This window comes from Fundulus heteroclitus, chromosome 5 (genome assembly GCF_011125445.2).
Source record: "Fundulus heteroclitus isolate FHET01 chromosome 5, MU-UCD_Fhet_4.1, whole genome shotgun sequence".
Lineage (NCBI taxonomy): Eukaryota > Metazoa > Chordata > Actinopteri > Cyprinodontiformes > Fundulidae > Fundulus > Fundulus heteroclitus.
The window spans coordinates 43,974,321-43,994,262 of record NC_046365.1 but is presented as its reverse complement, the minus strand read 5'-3'; the positions used below and the strand labels follow the sequence as shown (position 1 = coordinate 43,994,262).

Below are 19,942 nucleotides of genomic sequence, written 5' to 3'. Positions count from 1 at the left end.
AGACCTGAAATCTAAAGCTGTTCCCCCCACAGGTGACTAGACTGTCCGGGGAGAGGTGGCCCAGTGGTCAGAGAGCAGGCGTCCTGGGCAAGGTTGCTGGTTCAACTCCAAGAGAATGTGGCAGCCCACTGCTCCCTGAGGGACAGGTTAGATGTGGAGGACACTTTTCATTGAAATAGTGTGGCAACACCAAATAAAGATATTAGACAGAAACAGGTTTTCACTGATGCCATCACTCCTCGGCTCCTTCAGAATAAAAGTGCTGGTCCAGTTAAAAGTTCTCAGTTGAAGGCGACATATCATGCTTTACAATTAACAATTCCTCCTATTGGGGAAGGAATTGTTTTCAGAAACGTTTTCATCCACACAAACCTGCACAGATGCAGCAGGATTAACACCTAAATGCATCAGAGAATTATCAGTGCTACAGATAAACTGCTTCTGACTCTTTAGTACAAAGGTCAGGCCGGGTTGCCCCATCGTAGGATGCGGTACTGATGAGGTTAACTCTGACAGCAGCTGTGTCATCACAGTAACTGATGCTGGAAGCAGCTTTGGTTTCCTCCTCCTGACCAATCAAGGCTTAGACTGACCCCATCAGACAGAATCTGCTTCTAAGTGCAACTTTCTGTTAAATCTGTTTCAGCTTTAAGGGCCTAGATCAAGCGGAACCAACAGGTGGTCTTCCTTCATCATAATCACGTCCAAAATGCCGGTGTGCTTGGCTCTTGCATGTTTTGACCACTGAGCTATATTCTACACTGGAGTGCTAATCACCGTCTGTTTGAACGAGTCGCTGTGAAGCCACCAGCCGCCATATTGGTACTCCCTATTTCCCCCCAGTAACTAGGGAATATGTGCGCTACAGCATCGAATAACGAGGATTTTCTCATGTTCAGGGGGGGCTTAAGACTTTTAAAATGTCAAATGCCATATACTTTTATGTTATGTTCTAAAAATATCAAGTACTGAGAAAGTCATGTGCTGAAATATTTTGCTTTTTATTCATTTAAATATATATGTTTAACATTTATAAATATATAAATAACAATATACAAAAACATATTTACATATGTGTATACATATATACACATATATAGATATACTCATACATATATATACATATATGTATATTTAATATGAATAACATGTAAAATATTTCAGCACCTAATTTCCTAGTAGTTAATAGTGTTAGTACATCCACTGACTGTAGAATTACCTGTGAAACGTTTTCACTCAGCCAGAAAACTGCTTGTTGTTGCAACCAAATCTTGTGGGATTCTGTGAGAGTAGGGAGTAGCAAGATGGCGGCCAGTGACTTCAGTTTTCCGGCAAAATCAGCACTCCAGTGTAATATATAGCTCAGTGGTTTTGACTCCTAATCTGAACAGCAGTGTTTTTTGATTCCATGTTGCAGTGGCTCTAGGGCGCCCCCACGTGTAGAGGGGTGACGTTGCAGTTAAGGTAAGCATCTTCCTTCTAGGTTGGAAAAATAGCACCAGAACAAGCTAACATTTCATTACAAAGGAGTCCTCTGTAGTGCCAACATTAATATTCCATCATACGGCTGACTTTGGAGCTTTTTAATGCTGGTGTTCCAGTAACGGCCAGCAGGGGCAGCACCGCGCTGAAAACACGACGCAGCGATTTTTCACACGAACATCTTTATTCTGGATTCTACAAAAACAAAAGGAGGTGGTAAACAAACGGTGGCGGAGGCTCTAATTCCTCTCCTCAAACTGGGACTTGTTCTTCAGGAGGAACGCCGCCAGATACTCGATGGGGTTCGGAGGCCTGAGGAGAAAAGACAGCGGCTCTGAATCTGCACAGCTTGGAACGTTCACACTGCCTCTGATAGGACGTGCTACTGTCACATGACAGGAAGCAGCTCCATGGCTGCTAACCCGCGGGGGAACCCACCTCTCCTTGGCCAGCACCGACAGGCCCTGCAGCAGGATGGGAACCACGGTCTGGTCCAGGTAGGCCCGGGTCGGGAGTGCCTGCAGGTCCACCTTCTGCTTGGAGAGCTTCTCCACGCCCACCTTCTCGTTCTCCACCGTCCTCTGAGGAGCCACGTTAAAATTATTCATCTCAACCTACGTTACAGACAGGCAGCAGTGGAACACCTCTGGAACCACGTTTTGGATGTTCTGGTTAACAAACACAAGCAGGAGGAACTAAAACACACAATAGGAAGTCCTGGAGCCAGTGAAATCTTTGCAAATATAAAAACGGCACAAAGTGGTGGTTGAAGCAGAGCATGCTGGGAGTCTGAGTCCACACTCGGCAGATGGAGGCGTGCAAAAGTTACCTGGAGGTTCTCCGTCAGGCCGAAGTCTGCATGAGGGTTTTCAGAGACCTGCAGGAGGACAGAGGTTTAGAACGCTGCTGCCGCTGACCTGGAGACAGCTACTGTGTGTGTGTGTGTGTGTGTGTGTTACTGACCTGTGTGTGTGTGTGTGTGTGTGTGTTACTGACCGGTGTGTGTGTGTGTGTGTGTGTGTTACTGACCTGTGTGTGTGTGTGTGTGTGTGTGTTACTGACCGGTGTGTGTGTGTGTGTGTTACTGACTGGTGTGTGTGTGTGTGTGTGTGTGTGTGTGTGTGTGTGTGTGTGTGTGTGTGTTTGTGTGTGTTACTGACCGGTGTGTGTGTCTCCATGGACTGCTCTGCGTCTGTGTGATCTGAAAAACAGAGCCGGTCACACGTTTGTTGGCTGATGAGTGAACGGCCGACTTATTAGTTCGAGAAGACGATCTTAGATCTTGACTAGAAAATGCTGAGCAGATGTCAGAGCACAGGCATGAAAGCACATTCTATGCAGTGCAGGTCTATGCTGCTGCTCTGGCGTCTCATTTAGAAAACCAGACTAAAGAAAATGAAAAGGCAAACGGCAAAAATAATTCTGATTCATCAGCAGCACCAGAAACAGGATGTTAATGTGGATGAAGATGAATCAGCCGATGACTCAGGTGACCTGCACTCACCTGGCCTCCACACCTAACGGGCTAAAAGCTCCCAGGAGGTGGAGCTTCATGATGGATGACGTCATCCAGATCCCCAACAGAACAAGTTTAAACCTGATGTCCACCTGCCTATAAGCCCTAACCTGATTGGCTCCACTGTTCTCTAGCAACAGCACAGAACCAGGAAGCCCAGCTTCATGGACCTGGTACCGGGTCTGAAACTCAGCGAACCTGCAGCTGGATCACATGGAGCCTAGAACATCTGGTGTCACTTTATGATTCAGAACCGAACCAGAGGATCCATCCGAACCACTGAATCAGCAACGAGCCTTTGCTTTGGTTCTGATTGGCTCTACATCAACAGAACTGGAAAAACTGCTGTTTTCTATTAAGTTTGGTTGGACCGAAGTCCAAACGGTTCTGGTTCGGTTTTAGTCGGAAACCCATGTGGGTGTTTAAACCGTAGCCGCGGTCGAACCACTTGTCTCTGGGTTTGGGTCAGTAAACGCACCGGCGTTAGCTTAGCATCTCTGCCGAAGCAATTCCGGTAAATAAACCGGATCGGGGACCAGAACCGGTCCGGGGCGGGGAACCGAGAGCCCCAAAGCACCGGACCGAGGCGGAACCACCGAGCATTGAGAAGCAACTGTCCTGAAAACACCGACAGGAACCACCAGAGCTGAACAATGAACTCACCGTCCGCCATGTTTGTTGTGGAAGTGTGCGCAGAGAATCTTGCGTAGGCCGATTCTGCGCTGGCGCTACGTCAGAAACGTTAACGTTAAAAAGTTAAAGTGACGTAGTGTCAGGCTGCCTTTCAAAATAAAAGTAGGACAACGGAAATACTAAACTGGAGGTTTGTGTCTGTTTTCGACCTGCAGGGCATTACAGGAAATAAACTTAAGTCTAAATCTGAGTTTGGAACCTCCTGAAACCCCGAGTTCCTTTAAATCAAAGTAAAATCTGTTTAGACTAGCCTTTATGTTCAATTTAAACTGTTGTAGTTCACTGAAGCTTCCTTAGATGTAAGGAGGGCCAAGTCTTCCATATTTAAAAATAAATACAGAAATAAATAAATAAATGCTCAATAAATAAATATGCATACAATTAATTGCCACCAAAAATACAATAAACAAATAAATGTAGGTAGAAATGAAATTATACAGTGAGACATAAATGTGTATATCTCTTTTAATTAGCTACTTTATTTATTAATTACTTACTTTTTAAAGTATTTATGTGCGTGTTATAATATTTTTGTGTTTTATTCTTTGTATTTTTTTGCCCTATTTATTTCTCCAATGCTATTTATTTCTGCCTGTCCTTTTTACATTTCTGCCTGTCCTTTTTACTATGTCTCTCTGCTGGCGTTCCCAGGCCAGCAGAGAGACATAGACCCTCCAGCGTGTCCTGGGTCTTCCCCTGGGCCTCCTCCCGGTGGGACGTGCCCGGAACACCTCACCAGGGAGGCGTCCAGGAGGCATCCTGACCAGATGCCCGAGCCACCTCAACTGGCTCCTCTGGACGTGGAGGAGCAGCGGCTCTACTCTGAGTCCTCCCCGGATGACTGAGCTCCTCACCCTATCTCTAAGGGAGAGCCCAGACACACTACGGAGAAAACTCATTTCAGCCGCTTGTATCCGGGATCTCGTTCTTTCGGTCACGACCCAAAGCTCATGACCATAGATGAGGGTAGGAACCCTTTTCCAGTTAGTTCTGTGCCTCTTCCAATAGACAGCAGCACAGGGTTGAGAAATGATTTGCTGTTGAAAACGTAAACGGATGTTCTCGTTATTGGAAGACGACAACAAACAAGTCTTAGCAACAGAAGAACCCATTAAATTGTATGAAATAAGTTCTGTTTTTTGATTAATGGTGCGGTTCATGATCATAATGAGGCCTGAGGGAATGCCATGGAAGACTATGGCGAATTCCTTGGACACTTAAAGTGAGACAGAAATTCACTTAAGTGAACAGCGACCCTTGATTATTAAATAGCTGTCTTATATGATGAGGGATTTGTTCTTATATGAAATATCTCTGCTATGCCAAATTATATTATTATTCCTTTGTTTTTCTGTAATGTGCAGCACTTTGAATCATCTTGCTACTGAACAGTGCTTTATAAATAAACTGGTAAATGTATTGTACTTGTACATCGCTTTATGACACCAAAGCTCTTCACCCTACAGTCATCTCCACCCTGACGGTGGTGAGCTATGCTAGCAGCCACGCTGCCCTGAAGCAGACTGACAGAGGCGGCCAGACATCACCACCACCGGGTCCTCTGACCACCGCCAGCAGGCAGACCGGGTGAAGTGTCTTGCTCAAGGACACAACAACTGAGACGGTCAGAGGGGGGGTTTGAAACCCGTCAGTTAGAGGAAAAACTCTCTAACTTGTGTGCCACTAAAGTCACCCCTAAGGTCTGTAACTTTGTCGTCTTTGTTCTTGTTGGCACAGGAAAAGGCAATATAACAAGGATCATTGCAGACTTTTCCATTAATTTTTAGTTTGTGAAAAGTGTTGGCGTTAAGTTAGTGTTAGCGTTAGTTAGCGTTAGCATTAGTTAGCGTTAGCGTTAGTTAGCGTTAGTTAGTATTAGCATTAGTTAGCGTTAGTTAGTGTTAGCGTTAGTTAGCGTTAGCGTTAGTTGGCGGTCAGAGCGACTCTTCCAATCTGAAGGATGCAGAATTTTGCTCCCTTTTTCTAACCATCTTTTACTAGATCTAATGAAGGCCCCTTCTGATCTAACTTTGTACATTTCCTCTAAGCTGTTTTGTAATTCTGAAAAATAATTTCTTTTGATCCACTGATTTCAGAAATAGGGAAAATAAATTTGACATGATATCTTCTGTCAGTCTTTTTTCCCTAGCTATATCTTTACCACATTTTCTCGCCAACTTTCTGATTTAAAACTTCAGAAGTTCCCAATTCAACCCAAAGACATTCTCAGTATTAGCTCTGGACCAGTATATATCTGTCAAAGAAGGGTGTGGGTAACTTAATCATATTTTAAAATTGAGTTGTTCAGTTTCCAGAAGGAGAATCTCTGCATTCTGTTTGATTGGAGGAGGGCAAGATGTTATTATTAGATATTTCTGATAAATGGTCAGATATCAGCCAGGAGTCAATGTGAGAATGGCACGACCGATGCTTGTTATATTCTTTGAGAGAGGAAGTCTTCTCCATATGTCAACAGTACTAAAGCGTTCTAAAAAAGCATTTAGATAAAGATAGTGTTATTATAATAGTATGGACTCTGTCAAGTGAGCTGTCAGGATTAACGTTGAAGTTCCCTCCTATTTATAAATTAGCCTCTGGATAAATATTCAACCAGCGTGTTAATCGATCTGCAATATGACAAAAGAAGGGACTTTTTTTTTTCATTATAGCCAATGATGTTAAGAATAATACATTTTGAAGGGGAAAAAAAAGCCAAAGCCTTCAGCTGATCCAAAATGCTGCGGCAAGAGTTCTGATGAAAATCAACAAGAGGGATCATATGTCTCCAATTTTAGCTTCCCTTCATTGGCTTCCTGTTAAATCAAGAATAGAATTTAAAATTCTTCTTCTAACGTATAAAGCCCTTAATAATCAAGCTCCATCATATATCAGAGCTCTGATTACCCCGTATGTTCCTAACAGAGCACTTCGCTCTCAGACTGCAGGTCTGCTGCTGGTTCCTAGAGTCTCTAAAAGTAGAATGGGAGGCAGATCCTTTAGCTATCAGGCTCCTCTCCTGTGGAACCAACTCCCAGTTTTGGTCCGTGAGGCAGACACCCTGTCTACTTTTCAGGCTAGGCTTAAAACTTTTCTTTTTGACAAAAATTATAACTAGTGACTCATGTTACTCTCAGCTACCTTTATAGTTTTACTGCTATAGGCTTAGGTTACTGGAGTATATCAGGATCTAATTTTCTCACTATATTGAGTTCTACTGTTCTTCAATTATGCATTATGTGTTGTCATTTCTGCTTTAACTTTCTGCTCTCTCTCTTTTTCTTCATAGTAGGTACACCTGGTCTGGCGTTCTGTTAACTGTGACATCATCCAGAGAAGACGGCTCACCCGCTACTACCATCTAATGTAGAACAGATTACTAGATCAATGTGTGCTTCTGTGCTTTTTTGTTTCTCTTGTTGTGTCTCTGTTCTGTCTTCTGTAACCCCAGTCGGTCGAGGCAGATGACCGTTCATACTGAGCCCGGTTCTGCCGGAGGTTTTTCCTTCCCGTTAATGGGTGGTTTTTCTTCCCACTGTCGCTTCATGCTTGCTCAGTATGAGGGATTGCTGCAAAGCCATGTACAATGCAGATGACTCTTCCTGTGGCTCTACGGTTCCCCAGGAGTGAATGATGCTTGTCGGGACTTTGATGCAATCAACTGGTTTCCTTATATAGGACATTTTTGACCAATCTGTATAATCTGACCCAATCTGTATAATATGATTGAACTTGACTTTGTAAAGTGCCTTGAGATGACATGTTTCATGATTTGGCGCTATATAAATAAAATTGAATTGAATTGAATAAAAAAAAAAAAGTGCAATCAATAATGATTAATGACCTTCAGGATCTGATTCAGTTGGAGTTATTTTGAGGAATCCAAACTCCTGCTGCACGTCTGACCCATGAGAAAATGTTATTAACCCATAGAGACTTTCAAACATTTAACTCATTAGAGGTTGAATGGCTTTCATGGAAATACACAAAGTCAGCATTCATCTTTTAAGAAAATAAAAACTCTGTAACTTCCGCCATGCTGGTCTCGATCCAGTTCCCCAACTTCAATTCCAGTCCATCTTCTCTCCCATCGATTAGCTTGGGAACAAGAGCTAGGAGTTAGGATTATATCAGACATATTTGAATGGAGAAGTTTTACACCAACATGGGAGCTCTCTGCGAATCTTTAGTAACACGGGCCAAGATTTTTATTTCCAACACTGAACAGAACCAAACCAAACCGGGCCATCAAATTATGGTCAAAGAATGTTTTTCAAAATAGGCTATTTGCAAAAAAAGGCCTATTATTTCACTTTTTTATTTCAGCCTTGCTGTCTTTGGTGGGATTCAGACTTTCTAAGCTGGTCCAGTAAAGTAGAAAAGTAGAAAATGTTCCGCTCTTCTGGGACAGGAAGAACGGAGCCTGTCTGTCCCTCCGGTCTGGGTCGGGCCGCCTCTCCATCTCTTTGACAGAAACGGAACCAGAACCTCCAGAACCTCCTCCTGAGAAACGGGTCGCAGGTAAACAGACCTCTGGTTCTGACTCCAGCTTATGTTTCTGAATATGTGCAAGAATTCTTCTAACATGACAAAATGCAGAAAGTTAAGGCGTGGGTAGAAGTGTAAACTTATATTCCCACTGCCTATCATTTAGCATCTTTTACATAATCTCACATATTCCTCTGTTTACACATGCATGTAATAAATATGATACCCGTCAATATTTTATCTATACAACAACAGTGGCAAAAACCATTATTTCCTTGAAGTTTTATAAAAACACCAGACTAAAATAAATCACCAGGTAAAAGTAATCATTATTATCATCACTTCTTTGCACATTAGATCCAGTAATTACCAAATGTTTATATGAAGATAGGTTTTATATTTGGACGTCGCTTTATTTCCAGTTTAACTCCACATAAACAGCAGCTCAGATTACCCACCCTTTTTGGAGTCCTTGGAAGGGGTACTGGAGAGTGCCCCTCCTGGGGACTCCCTCGTTTTGCTGGGGGACTTCAACGCTCACGTGGGCAATGACAGTGGGACCTGGAGGGGCGTGGTTGGGAGGAATGGCCCACCTGATCTGAACTCGAGTGGTGTTTTGTTGTTGGACTTCTGTGCTCGTCATGGATTGTCCATCACAAACATCATGTTCAAGCATAAGGGTGTCCATATGTGCTCTTGGCACCAGGACACCCTAGGTCGCAGTTCAATGATCGACTTTGTTGTCGTTTCATCTGACCTGCGGCCGCATGTCTTGGACACTCGGGTGAAGAGAGGGGCGGAGCTCTCCACCGACCACTACCTGGTGGTGAGTTGGCTCCGATGGCGGGGGAGGAAGCCGGTCCGGCGGGGGAGGAAGCCGGTCCGACCGGGCAGGCCCAAACGCACTGTGAGGGTTTGCTGGGAATGTCTGGCAGAGTCCCCTGTGAGGCGGAGCTTTAACTCCCACCTCCGGGAGAACTTTAAACACGTCCCGAGGGAGGCGGGGGACATTGAGTCTGAATGGACCATGTTCCACGCCTCTATTGCTGAGGCGGCTAGTCGGAGCTGTGGCCGCAAGGTTGTCGGTGCATGTCGTGGCGGCAACCCTTGAACCCGCTGGTGGACACCAGTGGTGAGGGAAGGCGTCAAGCTGAAGAAGGAGTCCTATCGGGCTTTTTTGGCCTGTGGGACTCCGGAAGCAGCTGATGTGTACCGGCAGTCGAAGCAGCAGGCGGCTCGGCTGGTCGCTGAGGCTAAAACTCGGGCGTGGGAAGAGTTCGGAGAGGCCATGGAGAAAGACTTCCGTACGGCTTCGAAGCGATTCTGGTCCACTATCCGGCGTCTCAGGAGGGGGAAGCAGTGCAGTACCAACACTGTTTACAGTGGGGGTGGTGTGCTGCTGACCTCGACTCGGGACGTCGTGCGTCGGTGGGCGGAATACTTTGAAGACCTCCTTAATCCCACCAACACGTCTTCTGTTGAGAAAGCAGAGCCTGAGGACTCTGGGTCGGGTTCTCCCATCTCTGGTGCTGAGGTCACCGGGGTTTTTAAAAAGCTCCTCGGTGGCAAGGCCCCGGGGGTGGATGAGATTCGCCCTGAGTACCTTAAGGCTCTGGATGTTGTGGGGCTGTGTTGGTTAACGCGGCTCTGCAACATTGCGTGGACATCGGGGGCAGTTCCCCTGGATTGGCAGACTGGGGTGGTGGTCCCCCTATTTAAAAAGGGGGACCGGAGGGTGTGTTCCAACTACAGAGGAATCACACTCTTAAGCCTCCCTGGTAAGGTCTATTCGGGGGTTCTGGAAAGGAGGGTCCGTCGGATAGTCGAATCTCGGATTCAGGAAGAGCAGTGTGGTTTTCGTCCTGGCCGTGGAACACTGGACCAGCTCTACACCCTCAGCAGGATTCTTGAGGGGGCATGGGAGTTTGCCCAACCAGTCTACATGTGCTTTGTGGATCTGGAGAAGGCATTCGACCGTGTCCCCCGGGGGATCCTGTGGGGGGTACTCCGGGAGTATGGAGTACCGGACCCTTTAATAAGGGCTGTCAGGTCTCTGTACGACCGGTGTCAGAGTCTGGTCCGCATTGCCGGCAGTAAGTCGGACTCGTTTCCGGTGAAAGTTGGACTCCGCCAAGGCTGCCCTTTGTCACCGATTCTGTTCATAACTTTTATGGACAGAATTTCTAGGCGCAGCCAAGGTGTTGAGGGGATCCGCTTTGGTGGCCTTAGGATTGCGTCTCTGCTATTCGCGGATGACGTGGTCCTATTGGCTTCATCAGGGCGTGATCTACAGCTCTCACTGGAGCGGTTCGCAGCCGAGTGCGAAGCGGCCGGGATGAAAATCAGTGCCTCCAAATCCGAGACCATGGTCTTGAACCGGAAAAGGGTAGAGTGCCTTCTCCGGGTTGGGGAGGATGTGCTGCCCCTAGTGGAGGAGTTCAAGTATCTTGGGGTCTTGTTCACGAATGAGGGGAAGATGGAGCGGGAGATGGACAGGCGGATTGGTGCAGCGTCTGCTGTGAAGCGGGCGCTGTACCGATCCGTTGTGGTGAAGAGAGAGCTGAGCCAAAAGGCGAAGCTCTCGATTTACCGGTCGATCTACGTTCCTACCCTCATCTATGGTCACGAGCTTTGGGTCGTGACCGAAAGAACGAGATCCCGGATCCAAGCGGCTGAAATGATTTTTCTCCGTAGTGTGTCTGGGCTCTCCCTTAGAGATAGGGTGAGGAGCTCAGTCATCCGGGGAGGACTCAGAGTAGAGCCGTTGCTCCTCCACGTCCAGAGGAGCCAGTTGAGGTGGCTCGGGCATCTGGTCAGGATGCCTCCTGGACGCCTCCCTGGTGAGGTGTTCTGGGCACGTCCCACCGGGAGGAGACCCAGGGGAAGACCCAGGACACGCTGGAGGGACTATGTCTCCAGGCTGGCCTGGGAACGCCTTGGGATTCCTCCTGAGGAGCTGGCCCAAGTGGCTGGAGAGAGGGACGTCTGGGCCTCCCTACTGAATCTGCTGCCCCCGCGACCCGACCCCGGATAAGAAGAGGAAGACGAACGGACGGACGGACGTCGCTTTATTTCCAGTTTAACTCCACATAATGAAACTAAGTAGTTTTCTAGTTGTTCTGAATTTGTAGGTTTTAATCCGACAACCCCCTTAATTTATACAATCCCTCCTCAGTCTTGAACAGCTTTGCAACTCTTTCTGGTAATTGTTTATTTTTAGCTCTGTATAGAATTAGAGCAATCTGTAGTTTCATTATATCAATTAATTTTAATAACTTAGATTCTATAATAGTAAGACCCAGATATCCCACCTTATGAATTATTCTTACTGATTTTAGGTGTTATTGTTAATAATAGTTGCCCCGGATGTTTGCACAGTAACTTAAATAAGTTAAGGTTAGTGAACAAGGCGAGTTTATTTATAGAACATTAACGAGAGAATTCAAAGAGCTGAAGATGAACAGAATAAAGAAAACATTACAGAGGAATAATAGCAGATATCAGACACAAACTACAACCTTAACATTTAAAGGCAGCACTAAACAAAGAGGCTGTTAATCTTGATCTAAAGGAACTCAGGCTTTCTGACTTTTACAGTTTTCTGGCAGTTTGTTCCAGATCAGTGGAGCATAGGAACTAAACGAACAGCAGATTCAACACTTTGAACATTTATGAGCTTCCAGCTAAGTTTACCATCAGTTATGACACCTAACAAATTATTTAACATGTTAACAGGAAGTGATGCAACATACAGCAAACTAACAGGAAGTGACTCATAATAGAAGCTGGAAGCAGCACCCTGGTGGAGCAGCTACGTTTGCAGATGGCTGACTTTCCAGGGATGCAAAAGAAAATGATGATGGAACATCAGCCAACAGCTCTGATGTCCAAACCTTCAGGGAACTGGTGACTTTCGGGGCGTCCCACTCAGTAAATCAGGCAGAGATGAGAGGAAACCTGCAGGTTGAGCAGCTATAAGGAAAGACAATGACGTTAGAGACGCTCACGCAGCTTTCTGCAGACACTCCTTCATTTAATTTTACAATGATCATAGCCTTCAGAAGAGCAGCTGTTAGGTCTAAGTTAAATGTTCAGGGTCTTAATCTACCAGTTTAGACCTCAGTAAGCTTTTAAAATCACCTGGAATAAATTCATGGGCAGTGATGACCCTGAAAACAACCTCTCTTCCCTGCTAAGACTCTGAAATGTGCCTCCAGACCGTTCTACCAATGATCTCCAGCCTCTCTGGAGCGGAGAGCAGTCTGCATGAACAGCTTGTTTGTGTGGTGATGGAGCCAAACGTCTTCCTCTGAGGAGCTTTATTTCACACACAGTTGATCACAATATTCTCCTACAAAGACTAGAGCATACTGTAGGGATTAAGGGAAAAGCATTAGGCTGGTTTAAATCTTATCTGTCGGACAGATTCCAGTTTGTTCATGTTAATAATAAATCTTCCTCAAACTCTAGGGTCACCTGTGGAGTACCACAGGGTTCAGTCCTTGGACCAATTCTATTTACTATATATATGCTTCCGATAGGCAAAATTATCAGATAGCATGGGATTAATTTCCACTGTTATGCTGATGACACTCAGCTATATTTATCCATAAATCCTGATGAATGCAATCAGTTACTTCGACTGCAGTCATGTCTTGATGACATCAAAAGCTGGATGACTTTAAATTTCCTGCATTTAAATTCTGACAAGACAGAAGTTGTAATCTTTGGGCCAGAGTCTTCAAAAAATAAAGTTCTTAATCAATCCCTTAATCTGGATGGCATTAACTTGGCCTCTGGTAATAAAGTTAAAAATCTTGGTGTTATTTTCGACCAAGACATGTAATTTAAATCTCACATTAAACAGGTTTCCAGAGTTTCCTTTTTTTACCTCAGGAATATCGCCAAAATTAGAAACATTCTGTCCAGGAGTGATGCTGAAAAACTAGTCCATGCATTTGTTACTTCAAGGCTGGACTATTGTAATTCTTTACTATCAGGAAGTCCACAAAATGCAGTTCAAAGCCTTCAGCTGATCCAAAATGCTGCAGCAAGAGTTCTGATGAAAATCAACAAGAGGGATCATATTTCTCCAATTTTAGCTTCCCTTCATTGGCTTCCTGTTAAATCAGGAATAGAATTTAAAATTCTCCTTCTAACGTATAAAGCCCTTAATAATCAAGCTCCATCATATATCAGAGCTCTGATTACCCCGTATGTTCCTAACAGAGCACTTCGCTCTCAGACTGCAGGTCTGCTGGTGGTTCCTAGAGTCTCTAAAAGTAGAATGGGAGGCAGATCCTTTAGCTATCAGGCTCCTCTCCTGTGGAACCAACTCCCAGTTTTGGTCCGTGAGGCAGACACCCCGTCTACTTTTAAGACTAATCTTAAAACTTTCCTTTGTGACAAAGCTTCTAGTCAGAGTGGCTCATGTTACCCTGAGCTACCTCTATAGTTATGCTGCTATAGGCTTAGGCTGCTGGAGGACATCAGGGTCTATTTCTCTCTTTCTGCTGAGTTCTCCTACTGCTCTCCAATCTGCATTGTTAGTTGTTATTTCAGCTTTTAACTTTTTGTTCTCTGTTATTTTTCTCTTCATAGAAGGTACACCTGGTCTGGTGTTCTGTTAGCTGTGACATCATCAGGGGAGGCAGATCATCCTCTATTACCATCTAACATAGAAAGTACTCCTGGGTCAATGTGAGCTTCTGTGCTTTCTGTGTCTCTGCTCTGTCTTCTCTAAGCCCCAGTGGGTGGAGGCAGATGAGCGTTCATACTGAGCCTGGTTCTGGTTCTGCTGGAGGTTCTCCTCCCTGTTAAAGGGGAGTTTTCCTCTCCACTGTCGCTTCATGCATGCTCAGTATGAGGGATTGCTGCAAAGATGAGCCTGGTTCTGGTTCTGCTGGAGGTTCTCCTCCCTGTTAAAGGGGAGTTTTCCTCTCCACTGTCGCTTCATGCATGCTCAGTATGAGGGATTGCTGCAAAGCCATCAACAATGCAGACGACTGTCCACTGTGGCTCTACGCTCTTTCAGGAGGAGTGAATGCTGCTTGGAGAGACTTGATGCAACCTGCTGGGTTTCCTTAGAGAGGAAATCTTTGACCAATCTGTATAATATGATTGATTCTGACTTTGTAAAGTTCCTCGAGATGACATGTTTCATGAATTGGCGCTATATAAATAAAATTGAATTGAATTGCTGACTGATATGAAGCTTTAGCAGCCAGGAGCAGAAACGTGTGGAAGGAGCACTTCTCACCTGTTGGACCTCCACGGTTAGAGGATGAAGGGAAGGATGGCTTTCCTGGAGCGAGGGTAATCCTGGAATCGCTGCTGATAATCTCTGGAAGACACGCAGCAAAGAGACGGAAGCCTGAACTTCTACAGAATCAGAGCAGAGAAGCTTTAGCTGCTGTTTTAGCGTTTATTTCCTCTCAGACAGAATAAAAACCACATTTCAGCTCTGCTCACTCCTCATTGGCTGTGAAAGCGCTCCAGAACCGGATCAGTGTGATGGAACATGTTTCTGAGCGGTTTAAACAAATCTTAAACTTTCTAAACAGTCAAAGATGTGAATTCAAATGTTTTCATTCATGGATTATCGCTGAATATGTTACCAGACTTTTCTCTTTTTAATTCAGATGGTCGTGGATGTTTCATAATTCCTAGTTTAGTTTAGAGATCTGAAATCTCAGAGGATCATTCCTGCTAAAACAAAGTAATAAAAATAAAATGAAGCTATGAGATTAAACACAAACCTTCCTGGCTTAAAATAGCCCAACCAGGCCATTTGTTCAACATGTTTAAAATCTAAGCCACCTCAGGAGTCTGTGGGTTCTGGATGGTTCTGGTGGAGCGGTACCTGTGGTTCTGGAGCGGTACCTGTGGTGATGGTAGGCTCTGGGCCCGATGGAGCAGATGGTGAAGAAGGCGAAGGCGAAGGCCGGCAGGGACCAGGCAGCCAGAGCGTAGCCGCACCACTCCACGATCTCCCCGAAGAAGTTCGCTCCAGACACGAACTCAAACATCCCCCCTGGAAGACAGAACGGGTAAGCAGGAGCCCGGTGCTGTGGTTCTGCCGGGTCTGTTTGGGTCAGGATGTGCTGTACCGCGAGGGATCCTGTAGACGAACACCCCGGGTTCCCTCAGCCCACGCAGGATGTGGTCACTGTGGATGTTGATGGTCAGACCGAGGTAGAACAGCAGAACACCTTCAGAGGATAAAAGCGCAGCGTTAGGTCCGACCACCGACACCTCAGAACTCTGGAGAACCCAAAGGTCCAGCAGAACCAGGTCCACTCCGTCCTGCAGAGCTCGCCCTGGTCTCTTCATGTTCTAAAGAGGTTCTGATCAGAGGCTCGTCTCAGGAACCTCCAGAACCTCCAGCTTACCTGCTGCCATGCGCGCGTTGGAGAGCCAGGTGTGCTGGAAGTGGGCGCAGTGCAGCAGGTGGTGTCCCTGCAGGAAGCCGTTCACAGAGCAGAAGATAACGCAGGAGACGATGATCTTCAGCGGTACCGGCCGTCCTCGGGTCAGCAGAGAGTAGACCACGCTCCTGCAGAACAAAACAGGTTCCTTCAGAACACCAGAACCAGAAGTCTGATGGTGACTGTAGTCCTGCTGAAGCTCAGACGCTTCCAAATCATCTCCATCCTGAGCCTCTGGTGTCGGCGCCGACCGCCAGCCCCCCCCCCCCCCCCCCCCCCCCACGTCAGGGAACGCCCTCTAGCCCCCCCCCCCCCCCCCGTCAGGGAACGCCCTCTAGAACCCGCCCCCCCGTCAGGGAACGCCATCCAGAACCCGCCATGTCTTCCTTGGTCATCCTGGCTGGGCTGAAGCTAAGCTACACAGAAACGAGGAGAGGACTTCTGCTTCCTGCTGTCCCTGCAGAGACTAATGGCTCCAAATCTATGGCAGCCTCTCAGCAGCAGCTCTGGTCCTACGGAGAACTGCTGGACACATCCTGACACACGATGGACCCGACTGCTCCAAGTCAACAATCTGTCACTATGCAGCCATGATGACATGATGAGACAAACGGGCCACAGTGGGCGTCTTAGAGGACACGGCAGAGTGGAGACCTTCTGTGTGTCTGTGTGAGTTCTCTGACAGGTTCTCCAGCCGCTGGTTCTGGGTGGTTCTACCTGCATTCTCACCATCCCAGCCCAGCAGCAGCAGAGGTTCTGCTCGTCTCCACCAGGACACACTGGCATTTCCTCAGTGATGTAAGAGCAGAGCCTTCCAGAGGAACGCTTCACCTGCTCGCCTTATTCTTCCACTCAGAAGCTGCTTTTTACCGTCAGAATGATCCGCTCTGGGTCCGTTGATGGAGGACAGAGGCTGGTAGGACCAGCTGGTGCTGTCTGCACCTCAGACTGAACTCAAGCAGGTTTCTGAGAACGGTAAACATGAGGAAGCGTTCCCCAACACGTCTGTGCATGTTGAGGAACGCACAGCATGAAAAACTCTGCAGACTTCCAAAGAGTGACTCCTGAGGCTGGCAGCAGGGGAAACGTTTCCTCTGACGTCTTCCTGCACGCCGTCATCAGAGGCGGAGAACACCGTCAGGACTCAGCAGGAACACGACAATCACTCAAAGAACCATTTTAACACCAAACCAGAACCATGGAGGTGCCATGGACTCCCCTCTCTCCCCCATGGCCAACATCAACCTCCTCCTTTTTACCTCCTCGGTAAAACTACAGAAAGTTGCATTTATTTCTCTTTTCCTGTGTGAACTAATAACTAGGATGCTTCTTTATACCCAGAGGACTTTGACACGCTGCTACAGAAAACAGCTGAAGATCCGCCGAGTCAGCCACGCAGAGAACAAAATGAGAATAAACACACCGACCCCCCATGGAGCACTCTGGGTGATCTAAGCTCCGCCTAGACAAAGAAAACTGGCTGATCCTGCAGAGACAACAGGGGAGTAAAGCACACGGCTGGATGAGCTGAGGCCGACTAAGCAGGAGGAAAGGTGAGGCAGATGGAGAACAGGAGTTCTACCTGAACTAATGATGAACAGAAGCTGACAGCAGCAAAGTCTCCCATTAACAGATGCCAGTGTCATGGTGCCGTTCTGCTGCACCATGAACATATTCAGGGCACTTTTCACCCTTCATACACCCCAGTCTCCTCTCCACCTCAGTAATCATCTACACCCGTCATCCTCCCTATTTAAGCTCCTTTCATTCAGCTCTTCCTCGTCGGTTCGTCTGCTAACTTCTGCTCACCTCATCCTTTCCTTGTCCAGCTGAGTTCCCTTCATCTCCGCCTCCTCCTGCTTGCCACTTCCTGCCATCTACATCCTCCGGCTCCAGTCCAGTTCGGTCTCTCTGGTCTCCTGCTTCCACTACTCATCATCATCCAATAAACTCTTTTAAAACATAACTCTGTCTGTGGTTGTGTTCGGGTTCACCTTCAAATCATGACAGCGAGCAGAAAAACCAGGATGGGGGGGTGAAGAATAAAGTGACAGGACCTCCAGGAGATAACAGAAGTAATCACACCTCTGGGTTTCCTGACAGGATCAGATTCACATCCAGGTGATGAACACCCCCCCCCCCCCCTTCCTTTGCAGGTCTGTGACGTCATGTGACCGTGGCTGACTCTCCTCCCATCAGCTGGAAGCAGCAGCTGACCCTTCTGCTCCTCCAGCCTGTTACTTTCTACCCTTTTCATCTCAGCCTCCTCCTGACCAGACGTCTCCATCAGTGCGTAATTACGCACACTGAGGGCTCAGTTTGAAGCGGTCTCCTCTGAACACATGTTTCATGTTTGCGCTGTGATCGGACCCAGAGATGCTGAGGCTCCACCCTGCTTCCTTTAACCCGCCAGCAGCCGTCCTGACTGGGGGGGGGTTACCGGAACCTGGATAGAAAACCTTTTACTCCAGAATAATGAGCCGAACTCGCCGCGTTGCTGTTTTTCCAGAGACAAACTGGACTTTCGGAACCTACTGATCCGAACTTAGCTGCAGGTCTGATCCAAGCTGCTCCAGAACGCGCCGAACCCGTTCCTCCGGGTCGGACCAGAACCTGGTTCTGTTTACCTGCTGGTTCTTACCTGTAGAAGTAGTGGAGCATGAAGGTCCAAAGGAGCAGCGTCCTCCCGGTCCCCTGGTCCGGCGCATCAGAGCCCAGCAGCAGCAGCAGCGGTACCAGGAAGGCCGGAACCTCCTGCAGGAACCAGGCCAGCGGGGCGGGCCAGCAGCGGCTGTCCGCCTGCGCGTAGCGGCCGTACTGACCGCAGAGGCGGCTCTGCCGCAGCAGGTAGGCCGCCCCCCCGACCACCAGCGCCCCGCTGAGGGAGGAAACGGCGGCGTGTCGGCACTGCATCAGCCCGCTGCAGAACTTCTGGTTCCGGGTGAGTTCTGTTAGCGTTGGCGCCGCAGCAGCAGCCAATCAGCTTCCGAGTTTACAGGCAGACATCAACTTGTTGCTGCAAGTTTAGCATCGGCGGAGCCGCTTTTATGCAACTTTACGCGTCTGTAAAGTTTAAAGGCTGCTGCCAACCCCCGCCTCCAGGGGCGGCGCCACACATGCGGGGCCCCAAGCGCCCCATGCCCCCCCCCCCCAGGTACCAAGATACAGCCACAAGACAGCGTTTACCCACGGCTCTGACTTTATTACCCAGATAACTCCTGAATGAAAGAGAGAGGAGAGTTAAGACACCAAACTAACTGCACCAACAACAAATCTAAATAACTGTTTTGTCTGCCGGTAAAGTAACAAAGACTTAAAACAAGAACAAGCAATAAAAAGTGGGGACTGGAGTGTAACACAAAACTAGGACTCAGATTTACGTTTGTGCCGTTTTCACATGTTCTACTTGTTTGATGCAAACCTCCAAAAACATCAAAAGGTGTGACTTTAGCAGGAAACTGGCCCATATGATCACCAGTTTGGTTTTTCTGAGGAATATCCATGAGTGGCAGTTTATTAACACCAGACAGTCTGCAGAAGTTTTCCATATAGTTTCAGATTAACAGACTTTAACAGTTCTGCTATTCAGAGTAAATCATTTTTAATCAGATGTAACAGGCTGAACATTTCTCATGGCTGTGCTGCTTTTGCTTTTTTGATTTTTCATGTATTTCATTTGTTCATTTATTGTTGCTTCAGTGGTAAATAACTGCGTGTGAAATGGTGCGTTGTTACGTTTTTACCTACAACAGTAAAGAAAACTCCAAATGTTCCTGTACTGGGCTGAGTTCACCAGTACAGGAACATTTGGAGCTGTTTTTTATTAGCAGCACATGAAATGATGCTTTGTCTGTTTCTGTCTACAACAATGAAAACCTCCAAAGGTTCTTCTTCTTCTCTCCCTCTGTAACGAAGACCCGGTTCGTTAGCGAATAAGAAGACAACATGCACTTTGAAGTTATTACTAATTTGCACATCATCAGGCTGTAAAAATAAGAATCATTCATGAGATTTTGGTCAGATCTTTTAAGTGTTAGCAGGGCCAGCCTGAGGCAAACGCGAACTAAGCGGTCGCTTGGGCCCCCCAGACCATCGGGGGTCGGGGGGTCCCTTCAGGACTGTTGCTAGTGGGGCCCTTACTGATGGTCTGGGTGCCCCTTACTGGATTACTTTTTTTTTTTTGGTCATAAATCAATTAACTTAAGCAAGTATTATGATTCAATGCACCTAATTCACAGACTGCTACAAGTCTGAGGAATTAATATATTTGTGCATCAGCCTCTCTGTAGCTAAGGACTCATGATTTCCATAAACTGTAAAAGAATGCCTGATTTTAGTG

The 19,942-nt window shown here is 46.8% G+C and overlaps 2 protein-coding genes across 2 annotated transcripts; both read right to left on the bottom strand.

The window, feature by feature from the left end:
- Positions 1-1,647: 1,647 nt before the first annotated feature.
- On the bottom strand, positions 1,648-3,758 carry dpy30 (dpy-30 histone methyltransferase complex regulatory subunit). Its single transcript, XM_012855683.3, has 5 exons — positions 3,662-3,758; positions 2,643-2,683; positions 2,312-2,359; positions 1,921-2,063; positions 1,648-1,794 (listed from the first exon to the last, which is right to left on the bottom strand). Exons 1-5 carry the CDS (start codon positions 3,669-3,671, stop codon positions 1,722-1,724), a joined length of 315 nt encoding a protein of 104 aa, XP_012711137.1. The 5' UTR covers positions 3,672-3,758; the 3' UTR covers positions 1,648-1,721.
- Positions 3,759-11,370: 7,612 nt separating this feature from the next.
- Positions 11,371-18,672, bottom strand: LOC105920167 (3-oxo-5-alpha-steroid 4-dehydrogenase 2). The gene is made up of 6 exons (XM_036137719.1): positions 18,245-18,672; positions 15,568-15,731; positions 15,286-15,387; positions 15,059-15,209; positions 14,436-14,519; positions 11,371-12,148 (listed from the first exon to the last, which is right to left on the bottom strand). The coding sequence occupies exons 1-5, from the start codon at positions 18,514-18,516 to the stop codon at positions 14,453-14,455; spliced, it is 756 nt and encodes a 251-aa protein (XP_035993612.1). The 5' UTR covers positions 18,517-18,672; the 3' UTR covers positions 11,371-12,148; positions 14,436-14,452.
- Positions 18,673-19,942: the final 1,270 nt, after the last annotated feature.

What these genes read in the sequence shown, in the direction of transcription:
- LOC105920167 (XM_036137719.1), bottom strand. Translation starts at nt 18,516, where the DNA reads ATGCAGTGCCGACACGCCGCCGTTTCCTCCCTCAGCGGGGCGCTGGTG. An exon ending in CAACGCGCGCATGGCAGCAG is followed by an intron (nt 15,388 to 15,567) that starts GTAAGCTGGAGG and finishes TATCCTCTGAAG; the next exon opens with GTGTTCTGCTGTTCTACCTC. An exon ending in CGTCTACAGGATCCCTCGCG is followed by an intron (nt 15,210 to 15,285) that starts GTACAGCACATC and finishes TCTGTCTTCCAG; the next exon opens with GGGGGATGTTTGAGTTCGTG.
- dpy30 (XM_012855683.3), bottom strand. An exon ending in GCCTGACGGAGAACCTCCAG is followed by an intron (nt 2,064 to 2,311) that starts GTAACTTTTGCA and finishes GTGGCTCCTCAG; the next exon opens with AGGACGGTGGAGAACGAGAA. An exon ending in TCGGTGCTGGCCAAGGAGAG is followed by an intron (nt 1,795 to 1,920) that starts GTGGGTTCCCCC and finishes TTTTCTCCTCAG; the next exon opens with GCCTCCGAACCCCATCGAGT.